Source organism: Solanum pennellii, chromosome 10 (genome assembly GCF_001406875.1).
Source record: "Solanum pennellii chromosome 10, SPENNV200".
Classification (NCBI taxonomy): Eukaryota; Viridiplantae; Streptophyta; class Magnoliopsida; order Solanales; family Solanaceae; genus Solanum; species Solanum pennellii.
Genome location: NC_028646.1, coordinates 77,550,896 through 77,577,963, shown reverse-complemented (window position 1 = coordinate 77,577,963; position 27,068 = coordinate 77,550,896). Strand labels below are relative to the sequence as shown.

General features: G+C 31.7%; 4 protein-coding genes across 9 annotated transcripts; 2 read left to right on the top strand and 2 right to left on the bottom strand.

Moving 5' to 3' along the window:
• Nucleotides 1-6,010: 6,010 nt before the first annotated feature.
• On the top strand, nt 6,011-10,022 carry LOC107002720 (leucine-rich repeat receptor-like tyrosine-protein kinase PXC3). The gene is made up of 2 exons (XM_015200869.2): nt 6,011-9,084; nt 9,328-10,022. Exons 1-2 carry the CDS (start codon nt 6,744-6,746, stop codon nt 9,651-9,653), a joined length of 2,667 nt encoding a protein of 888 aa, XP_015056355.1. The 5' UTR covers nt 6,011-6,743; the 3' UTR covers nt 9,654-10,022.
• Nucleotides 10,023-10,545: 523 nt separating this feature from the next.
• Nucleotides 10,546-14,073, bottom strand: LOC107031968 (protein WHAT'S THIS FACTOR 9, mitochondrial). Of its 4 annotated transcripts, none has more exons than XR_003574872.1 (3): nt 14,042-14,073; nt 11,416-13,310; nt 10,546-11,156 (listed from the first exon to the last, which is right to left on the bottom strand). XR_003574872.1 is itself a non-coding variant. In XM_015233497.2 (2 exons), exon 2 carries the CDS (start codon nt 12,937-12,939, stop codon nt 11,710-11,712), a length of 1,230 nt encoding a protein of 409 aa, XP_015088983.1. In that variant the 5' UTR covers nt 12,940-13,310; nt 14,042-14,073; the 3' UTR covers nt 10,546-11,709. The 4 variants fall into 4 exon arrangements, 1 of the variants encoding a protein (XP_015088983.1); XR_003574874.1 differs by having other exon boundaries at nt 10,546-10,943; XR_003574873.1 differs by lacking the exon at nt 14,042-14,073 and adding an exon at nt 13,931-14,029.
• A 599-nt stretch (nt 14,074-14,672) lies between these two features.
• Nucleotides 14,673-21,590, top strand: LOC107032405 (nuclear transcription factor Y subunit A-7-like). 3 transcript variants are annotated; one of them, XM_015234003.2, is made up of 6 exons: nt 17,865-17,998; nt 19,001-19,043; nt 19,371-19,477; nt 19,580-19,657; nt 19,900-20,076; nt 20,862-21,590. In XM_015234003.2, the coding sequence occupies exons 2-6, from the start codon at nt 19,028-19,030 to the stop codon at nt 21,207-21,209; spliced, it is 726 nt and encodes a 241-aa protein (XP_015089489.1). In that variant the 5' UTR covers nt 17,865-17,998; nt 19,001-19,027; the 3' UTR covers nt 21,210-21,590. The 3 variants fall into 3 exon arrangements, with proteins under 3 accessions (XP_027767887.1, XP_015089490.1, XP_015089489.1); XM_027912086.1 differs by lacking the exons at nt 17,865-17,998; nt 19,001-19,043 and adding an exon at nt 14,673-14,824; XM_015234004.2 differs by lacking the exon at nt 19,001-19,043 and having other exon boundaries at nt 17,856-17,998.
• On the bottom strand, nt 21,547-26,117 carry LOC107032404 (guanylate kinase 2-like). Its single transcript, XM_015234002.2, has 11 exons — nt 25,945-26,117; nt 24,952-24,995; nt 24,744-24,851; nt 24,578-24,654; nt 24,354-24,483; nt 23,721-24,083; nt 22,646-22,767; nt 22,431-22,566; nt 22,248-22,293; nt 22,054-22,159; nt 21,547-21,977 (listed from the first exon to the last, which is right to left on the bottom strand). The coding sequence occupies exons 2-11, from the start codon at nt 24,952-24,954 to the stop codon at nt 21,845-21,847; spliced, it is 1,224 nt and encodes a 407-aa protein (XP_015089488.1). The 5' UTR covers nt 24,955-24,995; nt 25,945-26,117; the 3' UTR covers nt 21,547-21,844.
• Nucleotides 26,118-27,068: the final 951 nt, after the last annotated feature.

Below are 27,068 nucleotides of genomic sequence, written 5' to 3'. Positions count from 1 at the left end.
TATATATATATATATATATATATCAACATAAAGCTATAATAGCTACTCCCACAGTTACGATTTATTTATTTGCCTGATTTTGACTTGATACATAATTTAAAAAAATAAAAAGGTAACTATATATTGAATGTACCGAAATGTATTTTAATTAAATATCATAGTCTTAAACATAACATGTAGAATCATAATCAAAAGAGTTGCCACAAAAAGGGAAAAAAACATTCATCTTTTTAGATGAACCGAAAAGAAAAGTACAAGAAACAAATTGAAACGAAACGAAACAAGCATAATAGATAGAAGATGTAGTACATTATTTTTCAGAATTCTTCTATGATATATGTAACATAAAGAAAGATAGCATTTTGCAATAGAGCCTAAAGTAGTGGGGTATTTTTGTTCTTTTTATCTTGAGAGTGGGGGGACCTTTGGTGTCCTAAATATTGAGACAATGCATAATACAAGGGTCATGATGCATGTCTAGTAAAGTGAGAGCTCAAATATCAATCAATTTTAGATTCCATGGAGAAATATTGTTTGCTTGGTAACAAGACTTTCTTCAATGCTTTTTTTGGTTTTTCAATTCTTTCCTTTCTTGTTCATATTTAAGTGATATTATTTTATTATTTAGAAGAGAGAATAAGAACAATCGAAGGCCTTTGGGGCTTTCGTTTAGCGGTAAGGACATAACATGTGATATGTGAATAACGACATACGTTACAAGTTTGAATATTGCCGATATAAAAGAATACGTCATTCTAGCTAGAGAAAGATAAAAGGGGTGGGGCCGTTAATTATCGTTTACTGAGTTTTAGACTGTATGTTGCGTGCACTCTGAGATCTCTCAGTTATCGGTCAAAAAGAATAATAACGACAAGAACTGCAGGGGGAAGTGGGGTAGGACGTTTGATTTCTTTCCATAACGAAAGATATTAAATTTGATCTCTAGAATCAGAATCCTCTCCATAAAATGCATTTCATCCTGTAATGAATTTACTACATGACAAATATAAGAACTAATTGTTGGAGAAGGATACAAGGGTCGGTTTATTATCTGTCGAGTTTCGAACTATATGTTGCGTGTACTCCGAGACTTCTCAGTTATCAATGAAAAAGAATTATAAAAACAAGAATCATCGAAGGATGTGGGATAGGCTATTTCATTAATTCTTTCCATCTTTAATTAAACATCTTAAATTTGATCTTTAGAATATAAAAAGCATTTCATCTTTTAATTAATTTACATAACAAACTAATTGGTAAGAAAGGATTCATGGATCAACCTATTATCTATCGAGTTTTGATTTGTACGACCACGTCAACACCAAAGAATGGGTGAGTCAAATAAGATTATTTCATCTTTGGGCAGAGATTTTGCTTTTGAACCTTAAAATAAAAGATCTTCTTATAAAAAACGTTTTGTCAAATATATAACTGTAACGGTTAAAAAATTTTTTTTAAAAAAATGAAGAATAAGGAAAAGTGGCCACCCACACCATGACTAATGCACATGCAATTGGTTAAGAGTGGAGTCATGTCTATAGTACTTTTGCCTTAGTAAAGTGTAGTGAAAATGACTTGGAAGGTGGGATTTGTTTTCTTTTACTTGTTCTCATGTTCAGAGACGAAAAATATTTTACGAGATAAGATTTCGTTAGTCAAGTAAAAGAATATGTTTTAAAATTATAAATATACAATTTAAAAATAAAATTAATGATTTGAATCAAATTTAACCATGTTATTTTTCAATTGTGAGTTTTCACCTATACATTTACTTCATTGACTAAAGAAAACAAACAATTATGCCTAAACATTAATGGACAAATCTAGTAAGTACTTGTTAGGACTTTCTTGTAGTAACTTTTCAAGGAACAAAAGATATATATATATATATATATAAACTTATTGTAAAATATTTATCATATTTTTTACACGCCTCTTAAAAAATATTAGTAATAAGCAAGTTTTTAAGAAAAAGTATTTCAGCCTTCATTGATATTGAACAATCATAACATCATTTCATAATTAAAGCGTCTGTGCTATTCAAAAACAATACCTACAAGAGTAAAATGGTGTTTGTGTTGGGGAGTGGGGAGGGATAATTAATTTGGTATTGAATTTGTAAAAAGATAAATAATTTGAAATAACTATTTAAGAAAGTACGATAAATAAGTTGAGATAGGGGAATTTTATTTATCATTTGGACCAATATTTCACAATTTTATGCGTGTTTTTGGACATGACATAGATACAGTTTTTTTTATTTTCATGAGATAAAAATAAAATATGTATCCTCCTTAGATTTTATGGTAAAATTGTTATGCGGAATTCGAGATAATACGAGAAAATATAAACGCGAAAAAACAAAGACAACAGATTTACGTGGTTCACCAATAAATTGGCTACGTCCACGGGGAAGAGGGGGAGCAGTTTTATTATGGAGAGGCAAGAACAGAATTACAGAATAGGGTTTGCCATAGCGTCTATATATAGTGCTAAGCTACGCCCTAACAGGCTTGGGCCCAACATACAGAATTGACAGATAATTAAGGGCCCAATACAACAACATTGTATACCGTCGGGCCGGGGGCGACTCCGCCCCCCCGGACCCCCAGGCCAGGGGGCGCGTCGCCCCCCTGGACCCCCCGACTCGCTGACCGGGCAGCGAGACCCCCGTCCTTTCTGTTTGTAACGTGTCCGATTCAAGGCATTCAACAAAAATTTTATAAAATATATTATTGTTATTGCGGATAATACCAACCATAATTTCACTGATTGTGTTTATAACACAGAGCTAACGTGTTTAATTATTCGCAATGATGAAACCCAAAAAATGTCAAAATAAATTGGTAAAATATGACTAAACAAGAATCATATTATAAAGTACACATGATTTGGTACCCTTAAAGTAATAATTTTAAAAATTAAAACTAGGTAATTAATGACTGTAATAATACTCTTAGTTCCTTTAATGTACGAAAGACAAATTAATTGCACACAATTTAAAACATAACAATAATTTTAATTATAATTATAATTTTAACAGCTTAATCAATAAATTAAATGTCCAATCTAAGTTAATTAGTGTTCATCTTTAACTTAACATTATAACAAAATAGTCAAAAGCAACGGCGTGGTGAATGATTCTGTTAAGTGGTGATTAGTTTTCTTTAATTAATCCAATGGAAAAGTAATTATATGATAATTAATTAATTAATTAATCCCAAAAGTAAGCAGCAGAAAGCTTCGTAAAAATGATTAAGTCTTTTGGTTATGTTAAAGGAAGTGTCGAACTAATAATTGTCAAATGTACAAAAAAATACATAAAAAAGGCAAGTTATGATAAGTTTAAAATAATTAAATTCGCTAGTTAAATATATAAACGAATGTATTTTTTATATCAAAAAAATAATATTTCACGTATATCTATATTAATAAATAAAATATATATATTTGATGACTATTATTATTTTTTATAGATTAAGCTCGTCATACCGATTACTAGAAAATATTTTTCATGACATTAAAGGAAAAGAATGATTGCTCACATGTAATTATTGACTTAAGTAATATTTTCTTGTAATTATTTTTATATTTAATTTCATATCTCTTGTCCTAACTAAACCAAAGTTTAAACATAATTCATCACTAATACTAAAAAAAGTTCATAACAGCTCTTCTATTAGTTAATTTAAATACATTATTTTTCATTTTCTTAATTTCCATATATTCATACATATTATTTTATTTTATTTTATTTTATGTTTTACTAGGCGGTGATGTATTATTTTTATTTTATTTATTTTACCTAACAATTATAGAGACATGAAAAGGCCCTACTTGTAACCTTTTGCCCATTACTAGTGGGTCCTTTTTAACCTTATCAAATAATTCAATTAATTTCCCTTTAAACTTTACATTATATTAAAAATTAATAATCCTACTTTGGAAGAACTACATAATCTAATCAACATTTACAATTGAAGGTCAAATCGCTAGAAATTATTTTTCAACCCTAGAAATAATTTAATGTATGTCTAGTTTTTTGATACTAATATGTAGGCCTAATCATGTCCCAAAAATGCATAACATGCAAATTCTAAGGCTTAATACAATAATAACATGACCTTCTAAATATGGTAAAATGGATATAATTCTTAATTATTAATCAGATATTTTGAATTTGAGCTAGTCATAAAAATAAATAAATTTTTCGATAAAAAGGGTTTTTCTTATAATAACCCTACTAAGGCGAATTTTAAATTTATCGCGTCAATGGAATACTGAATATCAAAATAATAATAATTATAAAAGCTTCGTTATATTCACCTATATTAAGTATTTGTTGTTTAATGATAAAAAAAATATGACCAATTCAATTATAAGATAGTTGTTGAATATCATATGACGAATACTAGTTGATCATTTAATTTCCTAGATGACATAGTCATTAAGATTAAAATAAATGATCGATTAGATTAAAATTAGCTCCTTAAATTTATACATCTCTTCAAAATTTATTCGCTCATAAATTGACTTAAATTTTAATTAGATATGAAATGTCAATTACGTTCAAAACTAACGGGTTCTCCATGAAATGCATAGACATGTTATGATCCAAAGGGTAAAACACAATTTCGATACAAATCCTCCCAATATTATAACATATGAAATTTTAATTTCAATATATATATATATATATGATTTTTTTTTTAATTTTTTTTTTGTTATTTCTCCTTATAATGTCATATCGAGAATGACAGGAGAGAAGACCAACATGACATTACTCACATGGGACGGAATCCTAGGCATATCTAATTATACTTTTTATTTACTTTGTTCTTCCTGTTATTGTCCCTCCAAAACACTCTATATTTTATAATAATAATAATAATAATAATAATAATAATTATTATTATTATTATTATTATACCATGAATTTTAATTTATGACACATAGTAAAAGTTGTAAAATTTATGATCTCAAATATATCGTGACATTACATATCCATAAGAGCATATTATTAATATGAGGAAATTTAGAATTAAAAAAACTTATTATTGCATTTCTCCAACATAAATTTTTCTCTTTTTATTGAATTTCTTTATCGAAATAGAGAATTATTAATTATTATAAAAAATTATAGATATACTTCTTGATAATGAAATTTACGAACAAGAAACAACTAATGAACATCAATCATAATAAAATTTATAAGTTATTTTTGATGTAACACTCGAAGCAAAGAGAGAAAATTTCACAAGATTTTATTTGACAAAAGAATCAATTATTTAAAAGGTTTAGTCGTTATCGTCAATGTAGATCTTTCCGTTCCATCTTTGTACAACATGACATGAAATGAACTTTTTTGGAATTTATCTTTTAAACATTCTCGATGTAACATGAGTTTTAAAGTTAAATTTATTTTCATTTATAAGAATGTGATGTTCCTTTTTTAACAGATTAAAAAAAAGTATGTTACTAAAATTGTAGATAGACTTCTTGATAATGAAATTCACGAACAAGGAACAACTAATGAAGATCGATCATAATAAAATTTGCAAGTCATTTTTGACGTAACATTCGAAGCAAAGAGAGAAAATTTTACAAAACTTTATTTGACAAACGAATCAATTATTTAAAAGGTTTAGTCATTATCGTCGTTGTAGATCTTTTCCTTCCATCTTTGGACAACATGACATGAAATGAACCCTTGGAATTTATCTGTTAAACATTTCTCGATGTAACATGAGTTTTAACGTTGAATTATTTTCATTTATACGAATACGACGTTTTTTTTTAAACAAATTAAAAAAAAAGTATGTTATTAAAATTGAGACAAAGAAAACATTGTTCCAAATATGTCATAGTTAAAATTATTTGAACTACATCACCAACTCAAACTATTAACGTATAATATTTATAGTTTATTGATTCGATTAATTCAGATTTACACCGCGTAAATTAACTCATTCAATTGGAAGTATTCATAAGTAACAGTTGCAGAGACTCATATACACAGTTTCATTCACTCACACTGCTCTTTTCTCGTGACACTGTCAGTTTGAGTTTGAGTACTCAAATAAGTAGTAGTCATTAGTAACATAGATTCTCTCTCCCAAACTCTCTTTTCTCTTTTCAGAAACTCCAATAGAGAGAAAAGAAAAACACCTGGCCCATGTAAGCAGTTTCCTAAATCAAAATAAGTACACCCCATTTGCATCATTTTTCTTCTATTTGTCCTTAAAACTGCAATTTTTATCACTTCTGCATCTTATTTGTTGTTTTTGGTACATGGGGTTCATTCTTTAGTAGTAAAGATTGAATCTTTATTGTTCTGTTCCATTTTCAAGATTCTTGAAATGGGTCATTTCCTTTAAGTTGTTCAAGTTTGTATCTTTCTTCTATTTGTCCTTGAAACTGCATTTTTATCACTTCTGCAACTTATTTGTTGTTTTTGGTACGTGGGGTTCATTCTTGAGTAGTAAAGATTGTATCTTTATTGTTCTGTTTCATTTTCAAGATTCTTGAAATGGGTCATTTCCAAAAGTTGTTCAAGTTTGTATCTTTTGTTTTCTAAAACCTTTTGTTTCTACTCTAGTTGTATCTACAAGGTTTCTTGGTTTTTGGGTGTTTGGTTCTAGCATTTTGTTTCTTTATGGTTTCTTGATTGTTCCATTTGGGGTTTTTTCTTTTTGGGGAAAAAAGGGAAGAAGTTAGAGATTTTCTTGAAAAACAACTTAAAAATGGTAACTTTGAGGTTGTTCACTGTTTTGCTGGTGGGGTTGTGGTTAAAGTCTCATTTTGGGACTGTACAGGCTCTTCATGAACAAGCCATTTTGGAAGCAATTGGCAAAGAGCTAGCAATACCTGGTTGGGATCTGAATACCACTGATTTCTGTTCTTGGCATAGTATTAGTTGCAGCAGCTCAAACAATTCAATGGTGGAAAGGCTGAATCTTTCGGGTTTTCGATTACAAGGTAATGTGACTCTAATATCTGAGCTCAAAGGATTGAAATGGCTGGACCTTTCTAATAACAATTTCCAAGGTTCAATCCCACAAGCATTTGGGAATTTGTCTGAGCTTCAGTTTCTTGATTTGTCTTTTAACATGTTTAGAAACTCTATTCCTGGTGAATTAGGTAAGCTCAAGAACCTTAGAGCATTGAATCTTTCAAACAATTTGCTCACTGGTTCAATACCTGATGAGCTTGAAGGGATGGAGAATTTGCTTTATTTCCAAATATTTACCAATAAATTGAGTGGTTTTATTCCTATGTGGATTGGGAATTTGACTAATCTTAGAGTGTTTGCAGCCTATGAGAATGAGTTTAGTGGTGATATTCCAGTTAACTTAGGCTTACATTCTGAGCTTTTGTTGTTAAATCTTCATTCAAATCAGCTTGAAGGGACAATTCCTGAGAGTATTTTTGCTATGGAAAAGCTTGAATTTTTAGTTTTGACTAATAATAAGTTGAATGGCACTATTCCTGATTCAATTGTGAATTGCAAAGGCCTTTCAAGCATTAGAATTGGGAATAACAAGCTGATAGGTGGTATCCCTAAAGGAATTGGAAATATAAGTAGTCTTACTTATTTTGAAGCAGATAATAACACACTTTCCGGGGAAATCGTATCAGGATTTGCAAAATGCTCTAATCTTACTCTTCTTAATTTAGCTTCGAATGGATTTTCTGGAACTATCCCTTCGGAGTTTGGTGAGCTCAATAACCTACAGGAGTTGATTGTTCCGGGGAATAATCTCTATGGAGAGATTCCAACTTCAGTTCTGAGGTGCAAGAATCTCAACAAGCTTGATTTAAGTAACAACAAGTTCAATGGAACCATTCCAGGAGATATATGCAACACAACTAAATTGCAGTTCTTGCTGTTGGGACAGAATTCCTTGAAAGGGGATATACCTCGTGAGATTGGGAACTGCGTAAAGCTGCTTGAGTTGCAAATGGGGAGTAACTATCTTACTGGAAGCATCCCTTCTGAGATTGGTCATATGAAGAACTTACAGATTTCATTGAATTTGAGTCATAATCATCTCCATGGACAGTTGCCTAAGGATCTTGGGAAACTTGACAAGTTGGTTTCTTTAGATGTATCTAATAATCAGCTGTCGGGGAATATTCCCTTGGAATTGAAGGGCATGTTGAGCTTGATAGAGGTTAACTTTTCGAGCAATCAATTCACAGGACCAATACCTGCTTTTACTCCATTTGAGAAGAGCTTAAATTCAAGCTTTCTTGGAAACAAAGGGCTCTGTGGTGAGCCTTTGAGTAGTGATTGTGGATATGGTTTTGAGCACAATGGTAATCATCACCGAGTTTCCTACCGGCTCATCTTGGCTGTTGTTGGTTCTGGTTTGGCAATTTTTACAGCTGTCACAGTGATTGTTTTACTATACATGATGAGGGAGAAACAAGAGAAAACCACCATGGAAGCTGGAAATACCACTGATGAAACTTGTAGCAAACCAGTGATCATAGCAGGGAATGTTTTCGATGAAAATCTCAAGCAAGCAATAGATTTTGATTCAGTTGTAAAGGCAGTCAGGAAAGATACAAATAAGATTAGTACTGGAACTTTCAGCAATGTGTATAGAGCAGACATGCCTTCTGGGATGATTTTGTCTGTTAAGAGCCTAAAGTCGATGGACAATACTATAGTTCATCACCAGAGCAAGATGATCAGAGAGCTTGAAAAGCTAAGTAAACTCTGTCATGATAATCTTACGAGGCCTATCGGGTTTGCAATCTATGAGGATGTTGTTCTACTCTTACACCAATACTATCCCAATGGGACATTGGCTCAGTTTCTTCATGAGTTTAGCCAGAAACCTGAATATGAACCTGACTGGCCTACGAGACTTTCCATTGCCATTGGAGTTGCAGAAGGACTAGCATTCCTTCATCACGTGGCCATAATCCATCTTGATGTTTCTTCAGGGAATGTGTTTCTTGATTCTAAATTCACCCCTTTGGTTGCTGAAGTTGAAATATCCCGTCTTCTTGATCCATCTAGAGGGACTGCAAGTATTAGTGCTGTTGCTGGTTCATTTGGATACATTCCCCCAGGTATATTCTGTGGCTTGAAAGACTTGGCTAATCATTTTACTACCTCGTGTTTCAATTTGTTTGTCTTACTTTCCTTTTTAGTCGGTTTAAAAAAAATGTCCTTCCTTTCTTGGTAACTATTTATTTTTAAGACCACGGGCATTTTGTATATTCTATATGCCACACAAACAAACTGAAACGGAGGGAGTAATTTCTTTTCCTGGAAAATGTCTGGCGTCTAACTACTTCCTTTTTCTTCAACAGAGTATGCATATACAATGCAAGTAACAGCTCCCGGAAATGTTTATAGCTATGGCGTTGTTTTGCTCGAGATCCTTACCACCCGACTACCCGTTGATGAAGCTTTTGGTGAAGGAGTTGATCTGGTCAGGTGGGTTCATGGTGCATCTGCCAGAGGAGAAACACCAGAGCAGATACTTGATGCAAGACTTAGCACCATTTCTTTTGCTTGGAGGAAAGAAATGCTTGCAACTCTAAAAGTCGCATTGATGTGCACCGATACCATTCCAGCAAAACGACCAAGAATGAAGAAGGTGATAGAAATGCTTCAAGAGGTTACACAGAGTTGAATCAAAACTCGTATCATCCAAAAATCTCTGCTTAACCTCAGACCTTGAAACCCCTGTAGAAATTCAAAACGGTACGAAATTCACTGTTCTTAGCTTTGCTTAGTAGTCAAAATAGTTAAACTATGTATTCTATGATGATCAGCTCCGAGCTTGTAATTTCGATTTTCATATTAGAGAGTCAGGAGGTTATATGGGAAGGGTAAAAGCCAGAAACAGTTCTTGATATGTACCATTCTGTACAAGGCATTCGATCATATGTACTACTTTTTTCTTGTCCATGTGTAAATGGAGCTTTAGCATTTCATATGCAAGATTAAAACCTTTATGTATATATAATATACAGTAGATGTTGAACCCTCTTGGTGAAAATCTTGTCTTCGTCACTGCACTGGGCCCTTCTATAGAGTGAATTCTCAATTGTATTTTAGTTCCCTTTGTATTAGCAAGGGCAAGACCATTGGAGTAGGAAACATATTGAGAGGTGCATCATCCTGCTGCAGCTTCTAGTGTGTGTATCTTATGAAAACAACACTTGTTTCAATGTTATACATGTATGCTATACTCCTATCTCTGGTTAAATCTGAGATTTCTTATGATGAAGCTGATGAGCTGTTGGAAAAGACTATTTCTGGTTTAATTTGCTACTGTAAATGTACAGTCATTATTTTGCTTCATTGGCCTAAATGGAAAATGGAGATTCACGTAGTCGACTCCAACATAGTCGACTCCAACTTGCTTGGGATTGAGGCTTCACTACTCACTCACTGTAACAAGCAACTCTTAAGCAAGTTTAAGACAACAAATTGGGCTCAACATGAAAATTTCATGATAACTCAACAACTTCTCAATAAAAAATTGTCAACATGCATTCTTGAAATACTGAGAATCATAATGATCACAATAACATTTATTTCTGCTATAAATTCATTGATTGCACCATCAAGGTGCCAAAAATTGTACAGAAAAAGGGGACTTTATGTTCCCTTAAACATGTAGGTAATTCAAAAAGTACACAAAATTTTACATCTTGGCTGTAATGCACAGTTCAAACCAGGAATATAGCAATTATAAGACACTACATTTCATTACATATATTGATTGATCTATGCTTATTTTCAAGAATTCTTTAAGTAGTTTCCTTATAATGCCAGCTCTGTTGCTGCTGCTTTCAATGATGATGAGGTGTTCGTGTATATTCTTCTATCTTCCGGTAAGAATGACTTCCTCTCAATCCCGAAAGGCATCCATCATAGTTTCTGCAGTCTGCAATGGAGGCTTCTCTGTTTTGAACTACACCAAAAAGTCACAGGAGGTTCCTTATAGGGGATTGTAATGACCAAAGATTAAACATGCACAATCCACAGTTCACTCAAAACTAGACAAAGCATCTAGTCTTGGAACTAAACATAAACACATCAACAAGGACAGTTTAATTCCATGTGGTGTTGGATGCTTGAAAGAGCACAGACTCAATGAGCATGCTCCTACTTCAATAATTTCAACCTTGAGAAAACCGAGCAGAAAGCAATGCCATAGTCAGGTGGCATTGGTATATGAAGAAACAACAAAAGAAAGCATGAAACTAAGAAAAGAGTTAAGATAGATCACAAAGAATAGCAATTATATGTCGAGGAAAAACGAAATAAAACTATCCAACATTGTTATATAAAAGTGTCAAGCATGTTATATAGAAGATATGAAGAGGGGGAGGGGGGGGGGGCATCAGTGAGCTAATAATACATCATGTAAGCTAATCATGTACCGTTGATCAAGACTTCGAGGCTCCATTGGTAATACATAATAGTATGACAATTCCGTCACATGACTGTGGCCATCCCTTTCATACTGAAATCGCCCTTAATGAGTGAAAGAACTGCAGCATAAATGAGAGAAACATCCACCTCTGAAGCTATACAGATCAAAACAGTCTTTACATTTCATTCCAAATGCTTACAAATCCTGCTTGAACAGTTCTTTCAATTTTCTTTTGCTTCTCGGTTATAATTTCTTTTAAATCCTGCACATGATTATAGTGGCACAAGCATAAAGAGCAGAGTTAAGTTGTAAATTTCTTATCCTCATCATCTGTACAATCCAAGTCCTTGATATTCGAGTCACCCTGATCAATTGGCTTGTTATTAAACCTTCTACGTCTCAGTATACCCTCCGACTCCTTCATCAATTTGATATACCTTTTTCTAACTTTTGCTAATGGATGTTCCTCGATAGCCCCTCTATCACAGTAAGCTTCTTTTAGTATTGCGGTGCAAGTCTTGTTCATCAATGACAAATTGAAGATATGAGGATACCTCTCGAATGCCTTGTGAACTTTCTGCGGCAACCCCAAGTATTTCCTAAGACACAAAAGCTTCTTCCTTTCTGCAGCATGCTCGACAAACAAACTAAGCAATTCATGAAGCACACCCACCACTCGTTTTTCTGCTATGTCACTATTTGGATCCAAACCTGAATAATCCTCGTAGGGTGAAACATATGGAAACTTTTGAAACTCATCAAACCAATCTGCAATCTTTCTTTTAAGCCTCAATCCCTTTGATGGATACAGTGGAAATTCTATTGCCTCGCCCTCCACACCACTATATATTCCCCTCCTCATCGCATTCATCTGCATCACTGATAAAAACCTTTCACTTCCATGAACATCAACAGCAATCCCTTTCAATCCATCTTCCATTTCAACAACTCTGAAACACCCATCAAGATTGTCTTCCGGTCTCCTTAAGAATTCGTCAGGTAACCCCAAATACCATTGCAGACCCTGAATTATCTTTAGAGGAAGCCTCTGTTCCCTGCCACTCATCAGTATCAACTTCTTCAGCCTCAAACTGATATCATCCTTAAATTTTAAGTAGACCTCTCTCTCCTCTCTATCAAGCTCAATAGCCCTCTGGGTCAACTTAAACCAAGGCAAATTGTAGTTAGGGCCAGTAAATTCCTCAAAAACAGATGGATACAGCCTTAAGAACCTGGCAACCTTAATGGGTATCCCTAACTCTAAGCCTTTTTTCGAAATAACAGAAATGGGGATGCAATAATCATTAGGTGAACAGGAGACTATGCAGTTCTTAAGAGCAATTAAGGGCTTGAGTTGAACTGATCTGTGAATAGTATCAATGGAGTCAAAAAAAGAGTCTTTCTTCCATTTCATGTACACATCTACATAGGTCTGCCGCTGGGTGTATGAGCAGGGAAGAGGGTGGTCGGAAAAGAGGACTTTATGCAAGAGATGTACAGAGCTCTTGCTTCTCCTGGCGATCATTGCCATCAACAACTGTATGTGTTTCTGTGCTGTTCGACTGTGGCTTTTCAGATCTTGCGAGAGGCTGCAGATTGATATTCACTTGAAAATAAACACACTCAGTTATGTATACTTTGCTGTTGGCCCGTGCTCTGAGCCCAAAACTAAGAAGACAATGCAGTCAGACGAGCAAGAAAGCATCAATCATCTTTGCTGTTAGCGGCAAGCTAACACTCTCAAGGGATAGCTGGTTAATGAACACTTCACTCAGCATCTGGACTTTTAGACACCACTATATTTTACTGGCTCCCTCGCCATTTTGCACCTATCCTTTTTGTCGATGAGCTAGAACTATCGCTGAACAAACCAAACGTTTATCTACTGAAAGGCAAAAGAACCTGAACACATAACCCAAAATGAGGCTATAGTTTGGAGGAATAGCTTGTAAGCATATAGAGGAATCAATAGTCTAACATGTTTGAAGCACCAACTGATCAAGACTAGAGTTTGTACACTGATGTACAAAGAATTTTCAACTATAACACAACAACTTCCAATTTCAAATGCCAACAACTGAGAAACAGAAACCCAATATAGAAAATCCAAAACCATCAATGGAAGCTCAAAAACCAACTAAAACACACAAACTTCATGAAACAAGATTTACCATTGCATAGCATAAGCTGTATTCCATATTCAATGATTTTTTAGTACAATATAACACAATCCCTCAATTTACAAATGCCAACTATTAAGAAACAGACCTACAGTCCATAAAAATTCAAAAAAAATCCAAAACCATCAGTGGAAGCTCAAAAACTAACTAAAAGACACAAACTTTATGAAATTTTTTTACCATTGAGCTATATAAGAATATTTCCAGTACAAAATCAAACAAGTCCTCAATGTTTATATGCTTATTCCAAGAAACAGAAACCCAATTCACAAAAAGTCAGAAAGAATCAATGTAAGCTCAAAAACTAACTAAAAGACACAAACTTTATCAAACAAAATTTACCATTGAATAGCATAAGCTATAAGAAACAGAAACCCAATCATAAAAACTCATAAATCATCAAATTTCAACTCAAAAAACAAACTAAAAGTACATAAACTTTATACAACTTACCAGTCAGGGGCAGATTTTGCGGCAGACTACAAGCAAAGTGGCAGAGCTGAGGAAGCCTAAGAAACTGTTTTAATGGGCCGGACTTGTTTGGGTCCAGGCCCAATCATATTTTGGGTCCAGGCCCAATCATAAAGTTAATAATATTTCTTGGATTATGAAAGCGCACGAGGATGTTATTTTGTGCTACATTATTAAGGTGTATATCGATAATTAATTTATAAGTGATTTATCGTGCATATAACTTAAACTCTTCTTAAAAACCTTAGATTTTTGTATTCTACTCTTAATAAAATCAAGAATGTGAAGGCGGTTATATAGAAGACTTGTTCAAATTCATAGTGAAAAACAATTTGTCATTTGGAAGCTGCTTCAAGCTTCATTATTTTTACATAACTTATGTTAAAACTATATTAGTATAAAGTATATACTTATGTTTGTCACCCAGTAGTAGTTTAGAAATCAGAATTTGGACTTTCACTAAGTAAACATAAAACAGTTAAAATAATTCAACATTTATAATTTAATTTTCAACGTCTCTTGAATAAAGATAACTCCGTCATTAATCCGCGTCCCTCAATATAAGAGTCAGTCCAACACATGGGACTTGTATCCACCATCCACATGGCCTTAATCAACAGAAAATAAATTTGGCTTAATTTCCCCCTTTTTTCTTCTCCTCTTGTCTCTGAAGTATCTTGCTACTACACAACAACAACTCATTAAACAGATATTCAAAATCAAACCACAAGGATCTCAAAGAACAAGAAGCTTCAATTCTCACAGGTAAAGTTTCAAATTTCAACAAGTTTATATAAAAAGACGTATTCAGGATTTGAAGATTTTTACTATTAAACGCATTATATGTTTAAAGTCACACCAATAATTATCTTCAGTCTAATATCACAAGTGAGTAAATTAATTTTACCTCTTTGTATCACCAAAGTTCACAAAACTATTTTTCATCTCATTAAAGTCATTGAACTTAAGTGTTAGTTGCTCAAAGATTTATTAAGGTCAAATTTAATGAAAGCCTTTGTGCAAATAATAACGTTATTGTCATGTGATCAGAAAATCATTTTCTTGTGTAATTAAATGATTATTCTTATAATTTTTCTTTAGATCTTATATATAACGAAAGCTTAGTATATCACGAGATGATTTTAAACTAAAAAAATAGAAGAGCATGTGAGTTGTGACGTACTAAACCAGACAACCACCAAGAATCTTATAAGAATTTATGTGAGAGAGAAGTGTCATTGAAGTTTACTATAATTAGTATCTATAAGATTATAAATCACTTTCACTTTTTTTTTCTTAATTTCCATTTTGGTTTTAAAAATCACGTGGTTATTAAAGAAATAATAATTTAACAAAAATTATTAAGATCATGTATATAAAAATATATTTTAGAAAATGTGGAGTATATTCTTTATAAATCCTAGCCATTTATAATAGTATGGTGGAAAACTTTATTTTCAACATCCTTTATATGGTGTATTTAATCATACTTTATAGGTTTAGGGTTTAGGAGGAGGACAAGCTATAGGTTAAACTTGATAAATCTACGATCATAAATTCAAAATTTGAAAATTATAAATTTCTATCGTAATTTCAAATTAATCTATACTAATAATAAGATCCATTATTTTATTTTAAAAAAAATGCATAAGTATCTCCAACCTGTTTTCGAAATTTCAGAGTCACGCTTATACTATACTTAAGTCCTATTATCTCCTTAACTATTTTATAAATAATTTTCTACCTCTTTTAGGCTTACGTGCACATTATCTTCTGGGCCCAGCGCATGTTGACTTTTTTTTTCAAGCTAGTGTCACATACATCGAAAAGGAATAGAAAATTATTTATAAAATAAGTTCAGAAGTAATAAGATATTAGTATAATATAAATACATCTCTAAAATTTTGAACATATATTAAATGACATTAGTTGAAAACTCTAAGCAAAAACTACACAATCTTGATGAATCTATAGGTTAAACTCTAGATCTACTATTAATAGAGGCAAAAACTATAACTTTGAATTACATGTTACAATTACAATAACAATAATAACATATCCCGTGAATTTAAAAAATGAGATCTAGGCAGTTGGTATAGTCACATATAAAGAAGAAACACCCCTAATCGGGTAAATATATTATATATATATATATATATATAAAGTTATTTATAATACATAAATCAATAAACTTAAAAAACGTTATAGCCATATTCTATGGATGTTAAAACTCTAGGATAGTGGTTATTTTTCAAAGCGAAGTTTCATTTGGAAATGTGAAAACTCGATGCTCAAAAATTATTTTTCGTACATATATATTAAATCTTTAAAACAACGTAGACTTAAGTTAAAAGGTGATAAGTTAGGAAGTATTCATTTCATTGTTCATATTTTGCATAATTGCACTAGCAAACATAGCACACACTTGTTTGGCTATATTTTAAACTGCAGAACGTTTACTCCATTATTATGGACACGTGGAAAGTTAACGGTCACTTTCACGGAGACCCGTGAAATGTCATCTTACTCCTTTTATTTTCTCTGCTCTATATTAGTTGATTATTTTTTATTTTATATAATATTAAAAAAAAATTATTAATTCATTTTTTAAAGAACTTTTTGAAAATTTTACAAATAATTATATGCAATTTCAAAAAAAATTAATTGCTTAAGTAATATAATTAGTAAAGTAATTAACTTACACGTAATATAATTAACTAATATAAGACGGAGCGAGTAATAGAAATAGTTTTATTGGTAAACGTTTGCCACCTAATTACCCGACAAGACAAATGAGAAGGGGAGTTAACGGCGTTGCGCCGTTATATTGACTGTTGAGTCATCACGTTTCGAGATTTAATAGCCGTACACACGCGGCGATTTTTGGGGCTAAAAGTTAAAGGAATTCACTATTTAAAAAAGGACACGTTTTGTCCACTTCCTAATATTGGAATTATCAATATTTGGCCATTATTGTCATTGTTTTTGTGTTTTTACTATTTTATCCTTTTTTTCTTGAGAAAATAAGGAAGAAGTTAGTTTATCTATCTAATATAAACTATTCATCATCATCTTTAAGATTGGTGCAAATTATAAACTTCAATATCTTAAAGTAGATCATAAAGATATAAATGAATATTAAATAATTAAATAAAAAATAGAACTTAAAGAGATTTTTAAATATTATCTTGAGCATAATTCAAAAATTCTGAAGTAAAAATGTAGTTAGTCTAAAAATTGTTTTCATTTAATTAATATTTTAAGAATTTAGTTATTGATATTTATGTGAATACTTCATAAATACCCGCCTCTGTTTATTTAATATCAAAAAATTAAATATTTGATTGAAGTTTTGAATTGAAACTGAAATATTTTTTATTTTCTATTAGTTATTCGATATCTATATTGAAATCTTTTCTCTGCTTTGATTTTCATATAGATAACCTCTAATTGTTAGTCCACTTTTGATAGATCTACCACTTTAAACATTTTAGGTATGATTCAAAAAGAAAAATCTAACAAAATGACCTTATCTTATACCTATACTAGTCATGTTTCTTATCATTTTATTATTATATAAGAGAGCATAGATTACAATAGGTATAAAAATGGAGAAGAATATCATACAAGTGCCTTTTAGTCATTTACTATTAGAATAATGGACACATCATATGTCTTACAATGGTAATCCTAGATTGTGTTTTATTATTTAAAAAATAAATATATTCACACATCACTTTCTTATCTTCTCTTCTTTGATTCTCTCTTTCTATTTTATTTTATTTTATTTGATATTCCAACTTAGCATGCACAATTATGAATAGACCATGTTAAACACCATATATATATTTAATCTTTATATGGTTGAGATACAATATTTCCACAAAGAGAAAGCTTATCATTAACATATATTCTCTCTCCCAATCAATTATATCTCATGTGAGTTTTCTATAATTTTCCTCTTATTTTTCTTGCTTGATTAGGAAAGTTTTGAGAATTTAATTATGTGTACAAATTCAGCTAGACATGTCTATTGCTATCATTTTCTTGATTCTTTTTTTGTTGGCTAAGGGGGGTAAATTATTCTTCTTTCTTATTGTTTTTCTATGACTTATTATTTTTTTGTTGATGTAGGAAGAATTGCTTAGTTGATTTATTTGGTTTTATTATGTCTGATGTTATAAGATATTCATACAATCGATTTTTAACTTAATTATTTGCGATTGATATAATTATTGTTGTTATTATCATTAGGAACGCAGAGTAGACTTTGGAAGGAAACCTATTTAATTTATATTCGCTCTGATTACTTTCCTCTTCTTTATATTGTTCTTGATTCTTCTTCTATGGTTGAAATTCTGGCGATCCACCGAAATTTATGATCAAATTTTGATGATTATGATAACATGTTGTGATTGATAAGTTTTTGCACGATCATGTCACGATGATTATTATCAAAAGTTTTGAGGATCGATTATCATATTACTTGTTGTTGATCAGGCAAAATCTTTTGATAAATTGCTAGAATTTTGCTCTAGTGAGTAGTAGAATGTCATTTTTTGCATAACTTTTTTTGTTAGGTCAAAATTTAAATAGTGCCATAAAAAAGATTTATTTGTGTAAATCACACTAGTAATAATTAAATTATTTTTAAAACTTTGATTTATTTTGCTTACTATTGGCATAATTTGAGGAACTTATACTATTGATCGGATTCTTGGTGAGTGAAAAGAAAAAATTAAAAAAAAGTTTGGTGGTCAAATAAAAATTATTGAGTTTAACTTATATGCGTCTAACATATTAAAAACTATCATCCAAATATTTGTGCATATATTTGTTCGTAAAATATTAAATCTATAATCCTAAAAATAAAAAAACTTATCCACTAGAACAATTAATTTCCCTGTAATATATTTATAAGTATTTTTCATTTATGATCAGAAATCGGAGTTAGTTCTTGTGGCTACAATGTTTCAAAAATCAGGTATAATATAATATTGCAACTTTTAGTATATTTTTATTATTATTTTAGTTTCTACGATATCTTTCGTTTTAAAATAAGTGTCATTTTTTCTTTTTTGAGAATTAATTTTATAATGTTAATTCTTTTCATGATCTCAGTACGATGAACAATATCATATTCAGTATAATTCAACTAATGAAATCTTTTAAAGATAGTGAATACGCAGTCTTGACTTATACCTATCTTGAAAATAACATAATTTTAAAATATTAATCAAATTTCACATAATTTATTTCTCGAGAAATGAAAAACGACACATAATTTGAAATTATTATTTTTAATAAGCAGATAGTGATTCCAAGAGAGAAGGCAAACATGTAGAATTTATACCTCCAATCATGGGTGAAAATTTAAGAGCAGCAAATCAATTTGAACTAATCACACCCTCCTCAATTGTGAGTAATAATTTCCTCTTTTTTTAATTTATAAATTTGAAATTTGATTGGAATTAATTATTTAATTTACTAATACTTATATTTATAAAAAAAAAAATTCAGGCATTTAAATCATACCCCTTTTCAGAAGTACCACAATATTCTGGTGGCAATGTTACTATTGCTTGTGGTGAACCTATGGTATGTCCTTCTCTTTATGTGAATTTGTGTCGTATGTATTGACGACGTAAAAAATATTTACATAATCAGATCGTTCATATAATAATAGTTAAGTAAATAGTTTAATACTAAATATTTACACAATTTAAGTTGCTCTCTCTAATAATTTAAACTTTTAAATATAATTATCGCACGTACCTTTCAATATAGTATCAGAGTAGAAAAACATAACGTTAGCGCGGGATTTTTCCTTTTATAAATAGGTAAATCAAAATATGGAGAGATCATTAATAGTTCATCATAATGGAAGAATGATTTTGCCAGTTGAAGTGAAAGAGGAGCCAATGTATGTAAATGCAAAACAATACCATGGAATTCTTAGACGAAGGCAACTTCGTGCCAAGGCTGTGTTGCAACAAAAAGTGGTCAAATCTCGAAAGGTAATCTCGTCGTTTCGATTTGTTTGTCTTAAATTATTTTTTGAACCGTCAAAGAATATTTTCAATGACCATAAAAGTTGTTTTTTCTTGATTGCCTAGACTAATTATGTTGCTCGGACTCTCCAAAAATGTTGTCACGTCTATATCTGATCTTTTGAAAAAGTCAATACACATCCTTCGACATTTTTGAAGAGAATAGTTGATCGCTCTACTCATGCATCTTAATTTTGTCAATTTTATCAACAAACATCTTAATTAGAAAAGTGTTCTCATTAATAATCATAATTTTAATACATTTTGTGAATTGGTTATACACATGTATAAGGTTAGTTGATTAATGATGTTATTGTGTTTGTTCAAGTGTATATGCATATGCGTATATAGTTTGAGTCGAAGGTAATGGAACCAGTTGAACGCACAGAGATAAATGATGTTGTTTTCTTTGTTTAAATGTATATCAATCTTATCTTCATAGGTATGCATATATAGTTTGAATCGAAAGTAATGAAATCAGTTGAATACAACCGACAATTGATGTTCTTTTGTTTATTCAAATGTATATCAGCTGTATCACCATATGCATATACATATATAGTTTGAGTCAAAAGTAATGGGACCAGTTGAACGCGCAGAGACGACAGGTAAATGATGTTGTTTTGTTTGTTCAAATGTATATATATTCCCTATCTTCATATGGATATACATAACATAATGGAATCAGTTGAACTCACGGAAGCAACAAATGATGTTATTTTGTTTGTTCAATATGTATGTATGTAAATCAGCCTTATCTTCACGAGTCGCGTCACCGACACGCGATGAGGAGAGCTAGAGATGGTGGAGGTAGATTTCTCAACACAAAGAAGAAGATCCAATCTACTACTACTACAACTAATAACAACACTACTCCAAGTAGTAAAGGCAAAAGTTCATTGGACTCAAATTCTTCTCCAAATTACCTACTCAATTATGAAGGTGATATTGGATCATCCAATAATACCAACTCTGTTGAGGGATTTCAGTTCCAATCTGGAATACATAATACTACAGAAAATCTTCAATTGGGTTGTCATTATCAGTGGAACCTCAATGACAACAATCATTGCAACTGCATGCACTCAGAACATTTCTAAAGAGAGTCGCTCTACAAGACGTCTAGTAGTCTTTTGAGTCGCTCTGCAAGACGTCTAGTAGTCTTTTTGAGTCGCTCTGCAAGACGTCTAGTAATCTATCGAGTCGCTCAGCAAGACGTCTAGTAGTCTATTGAGTCGCTCTGCAAGATCTTTTGAGTTGCTCTACAAGACGTCTAGTAGTCTTTTGACTTGGTCTTCGAGTCATAAGTACCACTTAATTTATTCTCATCTGAATGATATATACTATAGTTTAATTTACTCTTTTGGGAGTTATGTAAATATCCAATATCCCTGCAGTTGTAACTACATTATATTATATGTAATAAAACAATACTTGTAGTGTATGTTTTAGGTTTGTATAACTTTGAGGGAAAGCAGCAATATCATGGTGTTTGTCTATGCTTACATATTCTACAACGTCTATTTAAATGAATAAGCTTTTAGAAGAAACGAAACAAAATAGATAAAAGATCGAAAAGCATCCTATCCAACATATGTTTTCTTTGAATATAGTAAACTAACATGGATCTCCGAATCATTGTTGCAATCCAAGAATGATACCGGGAAGTCAAAATTGTGGTTCTTTCAAAGGGGCTCAAGCCCTCTGCATCGACTTAAAGGAAGAAAAGATGTGGTCAATCAAAACTGGATGTTAAGTGCAGCTGGTTGTTACCGTTTACATCATCAGTCACAGGATTGATAGCATACATGTTTAGTCCTCTTGTCCGTCCAGGGGCTCCTCCTTTGAGCAAAAAGTCCAGAACGTACCTGCAACAGACGCTCCAGGCTCTAGAATTCTCATACAGAATGGATAATCGATTATCAAGAAAAAGAGATTGCATACATGTTAGTTGATGTATTTTCATGTTCTGCAGCAGTACAGTTGATCAGAAGCTTTTGATCGATCATTGACACTGGATGTTTGATGGACAAGTTGAATGATTCTGGAACTGTAGTTGTGAAAAAAAATCATGAAATCATTAGTAGTGCATAATTTGATCTTTAGAACTACGGCATCAAATACTAGCACTAACTTACTTGTCTTAGGAGCAGATTTCGCAGCTTCTCTTAGACACAAAATGTTCTATACATCAATTGAAAGATACATTATGTCATGTTAGTAGATGCAATTATATTCTTTTCGTAAGAATTATTGTCTGTTAGATAAGACGTTTATTTACGTATAAAATAGGGAAAGATGAGGTTTTTAACTAGAATCACCTTGAGTTTCTCATAACAAGTTTCAAGATCATCGTTTACCAAAATATGATCAAACAGACCAGATGATTTTCCTTGTTCAAGTTCTGCCCTAGCATTCCGGAGACGCTTTTGGATTTGTTCCTCGGTCTCAGTTGCCCTGTTCAAAATATGGACGATACTTTTTATAACTAAACAACATGTAATATGAGAAACTTTAAATTTCTTGAATAGCCCACCTTGCACGAAGACGCTTCTCAAGTTCATCAAAAGAAGGAGGAGCAATGAAAATGAAAATGGCTTCAAGAGCGCTAGCTCTCACAGACCTTGCTCCTTGAACATCGATATCAAGGATACATCTCTACACAATCACACAGAACTAAACCGTTTTTGAAGGTTGCAGAGGAAACATCTAATGTAATGCACATGCAAATATTGATCCTTGCTGTTATGCCATTTCTAGATATCTAAGAACTGACAAAGATCTTCATCATTTAGAAAAACTGATAGGTAAATTATCAAAATCTGCATCCACTGCAGTGTATAACTACTTTTGCCTTTTTTTAGACAGTGGGGACGGCAAGAGGATGGTAGGCTGAGGAGGGCAGTATTCCCGGGGAGGGGTTGACGAAAAAACAACGAGAAACCTTAGCCATATCCCAGAGAAAAATTGAGCTGTGTGATAGAAGTTTCAGAAAAAACGAAAACTCGCTTAGAAGAGTCTAGCTATATCCTAAAGAACAATGAAATTAGTTAATTTTACAATACCTACATTAAATTAAAAAAGATATTAGTTGCCACAGCTTCGAGACCTAACTTGCATGATGTGTGACAGCAAAATTACAATTAGAAATAAATATTCTACTCCTAAAATATAGTACAAAAGCATGACCCTGGTGGCCGGCTAACACATAGGTGTGAAAGTATCCAATCATGTGGCTCTCTAGGGCTTTAGGATCTACCGGTTAGACAGATTCCAAAACTCACAGATGTTAGTCATCGTATTTGCCAAAATATCACAATTCTGAGCATCTACTCTCTGTGGGGATAGAATTAAAAATTTCGGCATTTATTCTCAGGGAGAATCTAAAAAGCTAAATGAAGCTATAACCATAAGGGTCCATCAAAGAGAGAATTTCACTTCTTTCTTTAAGGTACATTTAAGTTCTAACGTCATTTTAAAAAAACATTTAAGTGCTAACTTTCAAAAAGAATATCATTAACTAAATCATAGAAACATTGCAGTTTATGCATCGATGATGATTAAAAGAAAACCGATATTTAATGGAATAAATAACATGGAAGAACAAATACCTTGCCAGCATCAGCAACCACCTCAACAGCTTCTACACTTGTTCCATAGAGATTACCATGAACAGAAGCAAATTCAAGAAACTTGCCATCCTTTATCTCACTCTCCATCACATTGCGGTCAGTAAAATGGTAATGAATCCCATTCTTCTCCTTCGCTCTTGGTGCTCGAGTTGTGTGGCTCACGGAAAATCCGAACATGGATGGAAATTCTTTCATTAGCTTTGATATCAGGGTGCCCTTACCCACTCCAGAAGGGCCACTAATGACAATAGGCTTCTCAACATTGCCTAAAACTCCTTTGCTCCAGGCAACCACCTCATTCCCTACAGTCTTTTCATGTTCTCTAACAAATGGAGTGCCCACCTACAAAAGCATGACAGAACTTTTGGCATAACACGAGAACAGGTTCTAGAATCAATTCATTAACACAAATTATTGAATTTTGTTATTTCATTTTCACATTATTCAACAAACAAATGATATTGATGTCAATACCTAAGCAGTTTTCCTATTAATCCTTTTCATGCAGAGATAAAATGAATCATCAACAAAATCCGCGAAAGGTTTTGACATTACAAATCAAAACGTTGAAGAGAATAGCATTTGGAACATGTAAGCATGAGATTTACTGACCTCAAGAAACCAAAAGCATTCACTAGAACCAGAGTTCCCTCTAACAACTAACACGCGATCATCATTTAAAAGCACAGCTGAGAAGTCCTTAGATGGCTTGGGTTTTGTTCCCAACACAATAGGGATTCTCCTGCGAAATCCATTCATACATTTTTCATCCTATCTAACAGCTACAGAACAACAATAAACAGTTAAAGCGTAACCAACTACAGCAGAAAGCTCACCATTCCCCACTAGACTTATCAAAGATTCGAACTCCAATAGTCGACCCCAATTCATGATCAACCCCATCAATCACATACTGATGAAAATAAGGAAAGAAAACATTTCATTGATAGTTAATAGAAATGAATAAATTGCATTAAATCAGTATATATCGAATCGTCATACTATTTTACTCCCAACAACAATAGCCGTTTCATTGCCCTTCGATTTCGAATCGACTTTCTTTGGAGAATCTCCCATAAGATTATCAGCAAAGAAAGCTGGAGCTTCTCCCTGAATACCACCAAACTCAATCAGAACAATCCAATAAGCACATTTTTACCATTCAACTCCAAAAACAGCTAAACAAAGATCCAAACTTTAAAGTACTCACCATAGAGATAAGCAAAAAAAATCCCTTCAATCAAAAAATTGAACCTGAAAATAGAAAAACACAAATCAAACTAGAAATCCCATATCAAAAAATCACGTCTTTTCGCGTAAAACTTCAACGTTAACAGCCAAATTCACTAGTGCAACAAAAATTTACAAAATCACAAAACATTTCACCAAGTAATAACCTAACTGAATCAGGGAACGTTCAAATTAGACAGAAGCTAAAAGCTAAAAACCCCTGTGAAGGAAAATATTTTATTTATAAACTCAAAAGTTTTTTGAATCTTACTTCAAGATCTATCTATCCATTCTGTATAATGCTGTATATTGAAAACTAACTAACAACATCCCTATTTAATGTAGTATAACAAAATTAAATTACGTTTAAGAATCTTAATTGAACATACATAAGTAAAATATCATAAATAACAAATACTAATTAACTTTACCCACTCCAACTTTGAATTACTATTCCAACACCTTGTCCATTAAATATCACAAGTACCATAAAAACCAATCAATCTGAACGAGAAAGCATATGCAAATTACCTGATAAACCACAAATCATAGCAACCCAGAAAGCTATTTAAATTTTTTCTGTTTTTGCTTTAAAAAAAAAAAAAAAACTTGATCAAAACAATCCATTAAGCACATTTTACCATTTAACTCAAGAACAACTTAACTAAAGGTTCGATTTTTAAGAACGAAAATCCCTTCAATCAAACATTTGAACTTGAAAATAGTAAAACACAGATCAAACAAGAAACCCCAGATCAAAAAATCATGTCTTTAACGTAAAACTTCAACATTAACCAACAAATACACAACTTCAACAAGAACTTACAAAATCACAAAACTTGTTTCAGAAAGTAATTATAACAGAATGAATCAAGGATCGTTCAAATCATACATAAACTAAAAACCCCAAATCAAAAAGGGGTCCATAGAATGATATAAATCAATATGAAACAGAAAAAATATGAAAAAGTACCTGAAAATCAGCAAATTACAGAACCCAGAAGGCTATTTATCTTTATAACTTCTTCTTTTTTCCAATTATTTTGCAATTTTTTTTGGTTTTTGTTGTTTTTACGAAGAGAGAAACAACCCCAGAAGTTGCATTGAATGAGAAATCCTTGAGGTTTTAGAGCAGAAAAATTTGAATAAGAAGCCAAAAAAGGTTAACGATGAAAACGAATCGGTGAAGGCAAACGGTGAATATTTCAAAATGACAAAATAGTCTTATATTTTGTAAAAAGATCAAAATAGTCCCTTTTAAGTATTACTTTGACCAGTTTTGGTACTTTTAAGTTTATTAAAAGTGAGCCTTTACCTTTACATTGTTGTAAAGAAAATAGTGAAATAGTAGGAGGGAGATCACTTTGAAATTCGATTTTGCGTAAATTGTTATAACAATAAAAATATTTTTTTTATTGAAAATAAGTTAGTCTGTTTGGATTAAAAATATGTTGTAACATATGACTAATCTATTGGATATAACTTTTGGTTCTATCCCAGCTTTACATATTGTTGTAATATAACAATGTAGGTTTCGAGTTATTTTTATACGTAAGTTAGTTAAATGTAGTATTATTATTTGAAATTATTACTTAAATTTAATCGAAATGGTGAGAAAGATACACTTGAGACACCATAATTTCCGTCTGAATCGCAACACAAAAAAATGCATCAAACTCTTCAAATAGATCAAAAATAATGTATACTACAAATTTGTACTTCCGAATATGAAATTCTATTTAATATTTTTTATGCTTGCAATTATGAGTAAAATTAACAATTTGGATTTGAAATATATATAACTGAAGGTATTCAATTTTCAAAAACTTAAAAGATCAAATTGTTTAAATGATAATTAAACTGTTTGAATCTACTACTAAAGATAAAAGAAACCAATATTTATTATTTTTGATAGATCTAAACGTACTCTTATAAAATAAATTTATAATCATTAAATCGATTCGATCATTAAGTTATAAAATTATAGTCCTGGCCCATTTCCATTTTAGATAAAGCATATCAATTAGTTCATCCAATATGTTTAGAGACCCTACATGTATGTTGGATCAATATTGGACAGAATCTCTGTTCTTGTCT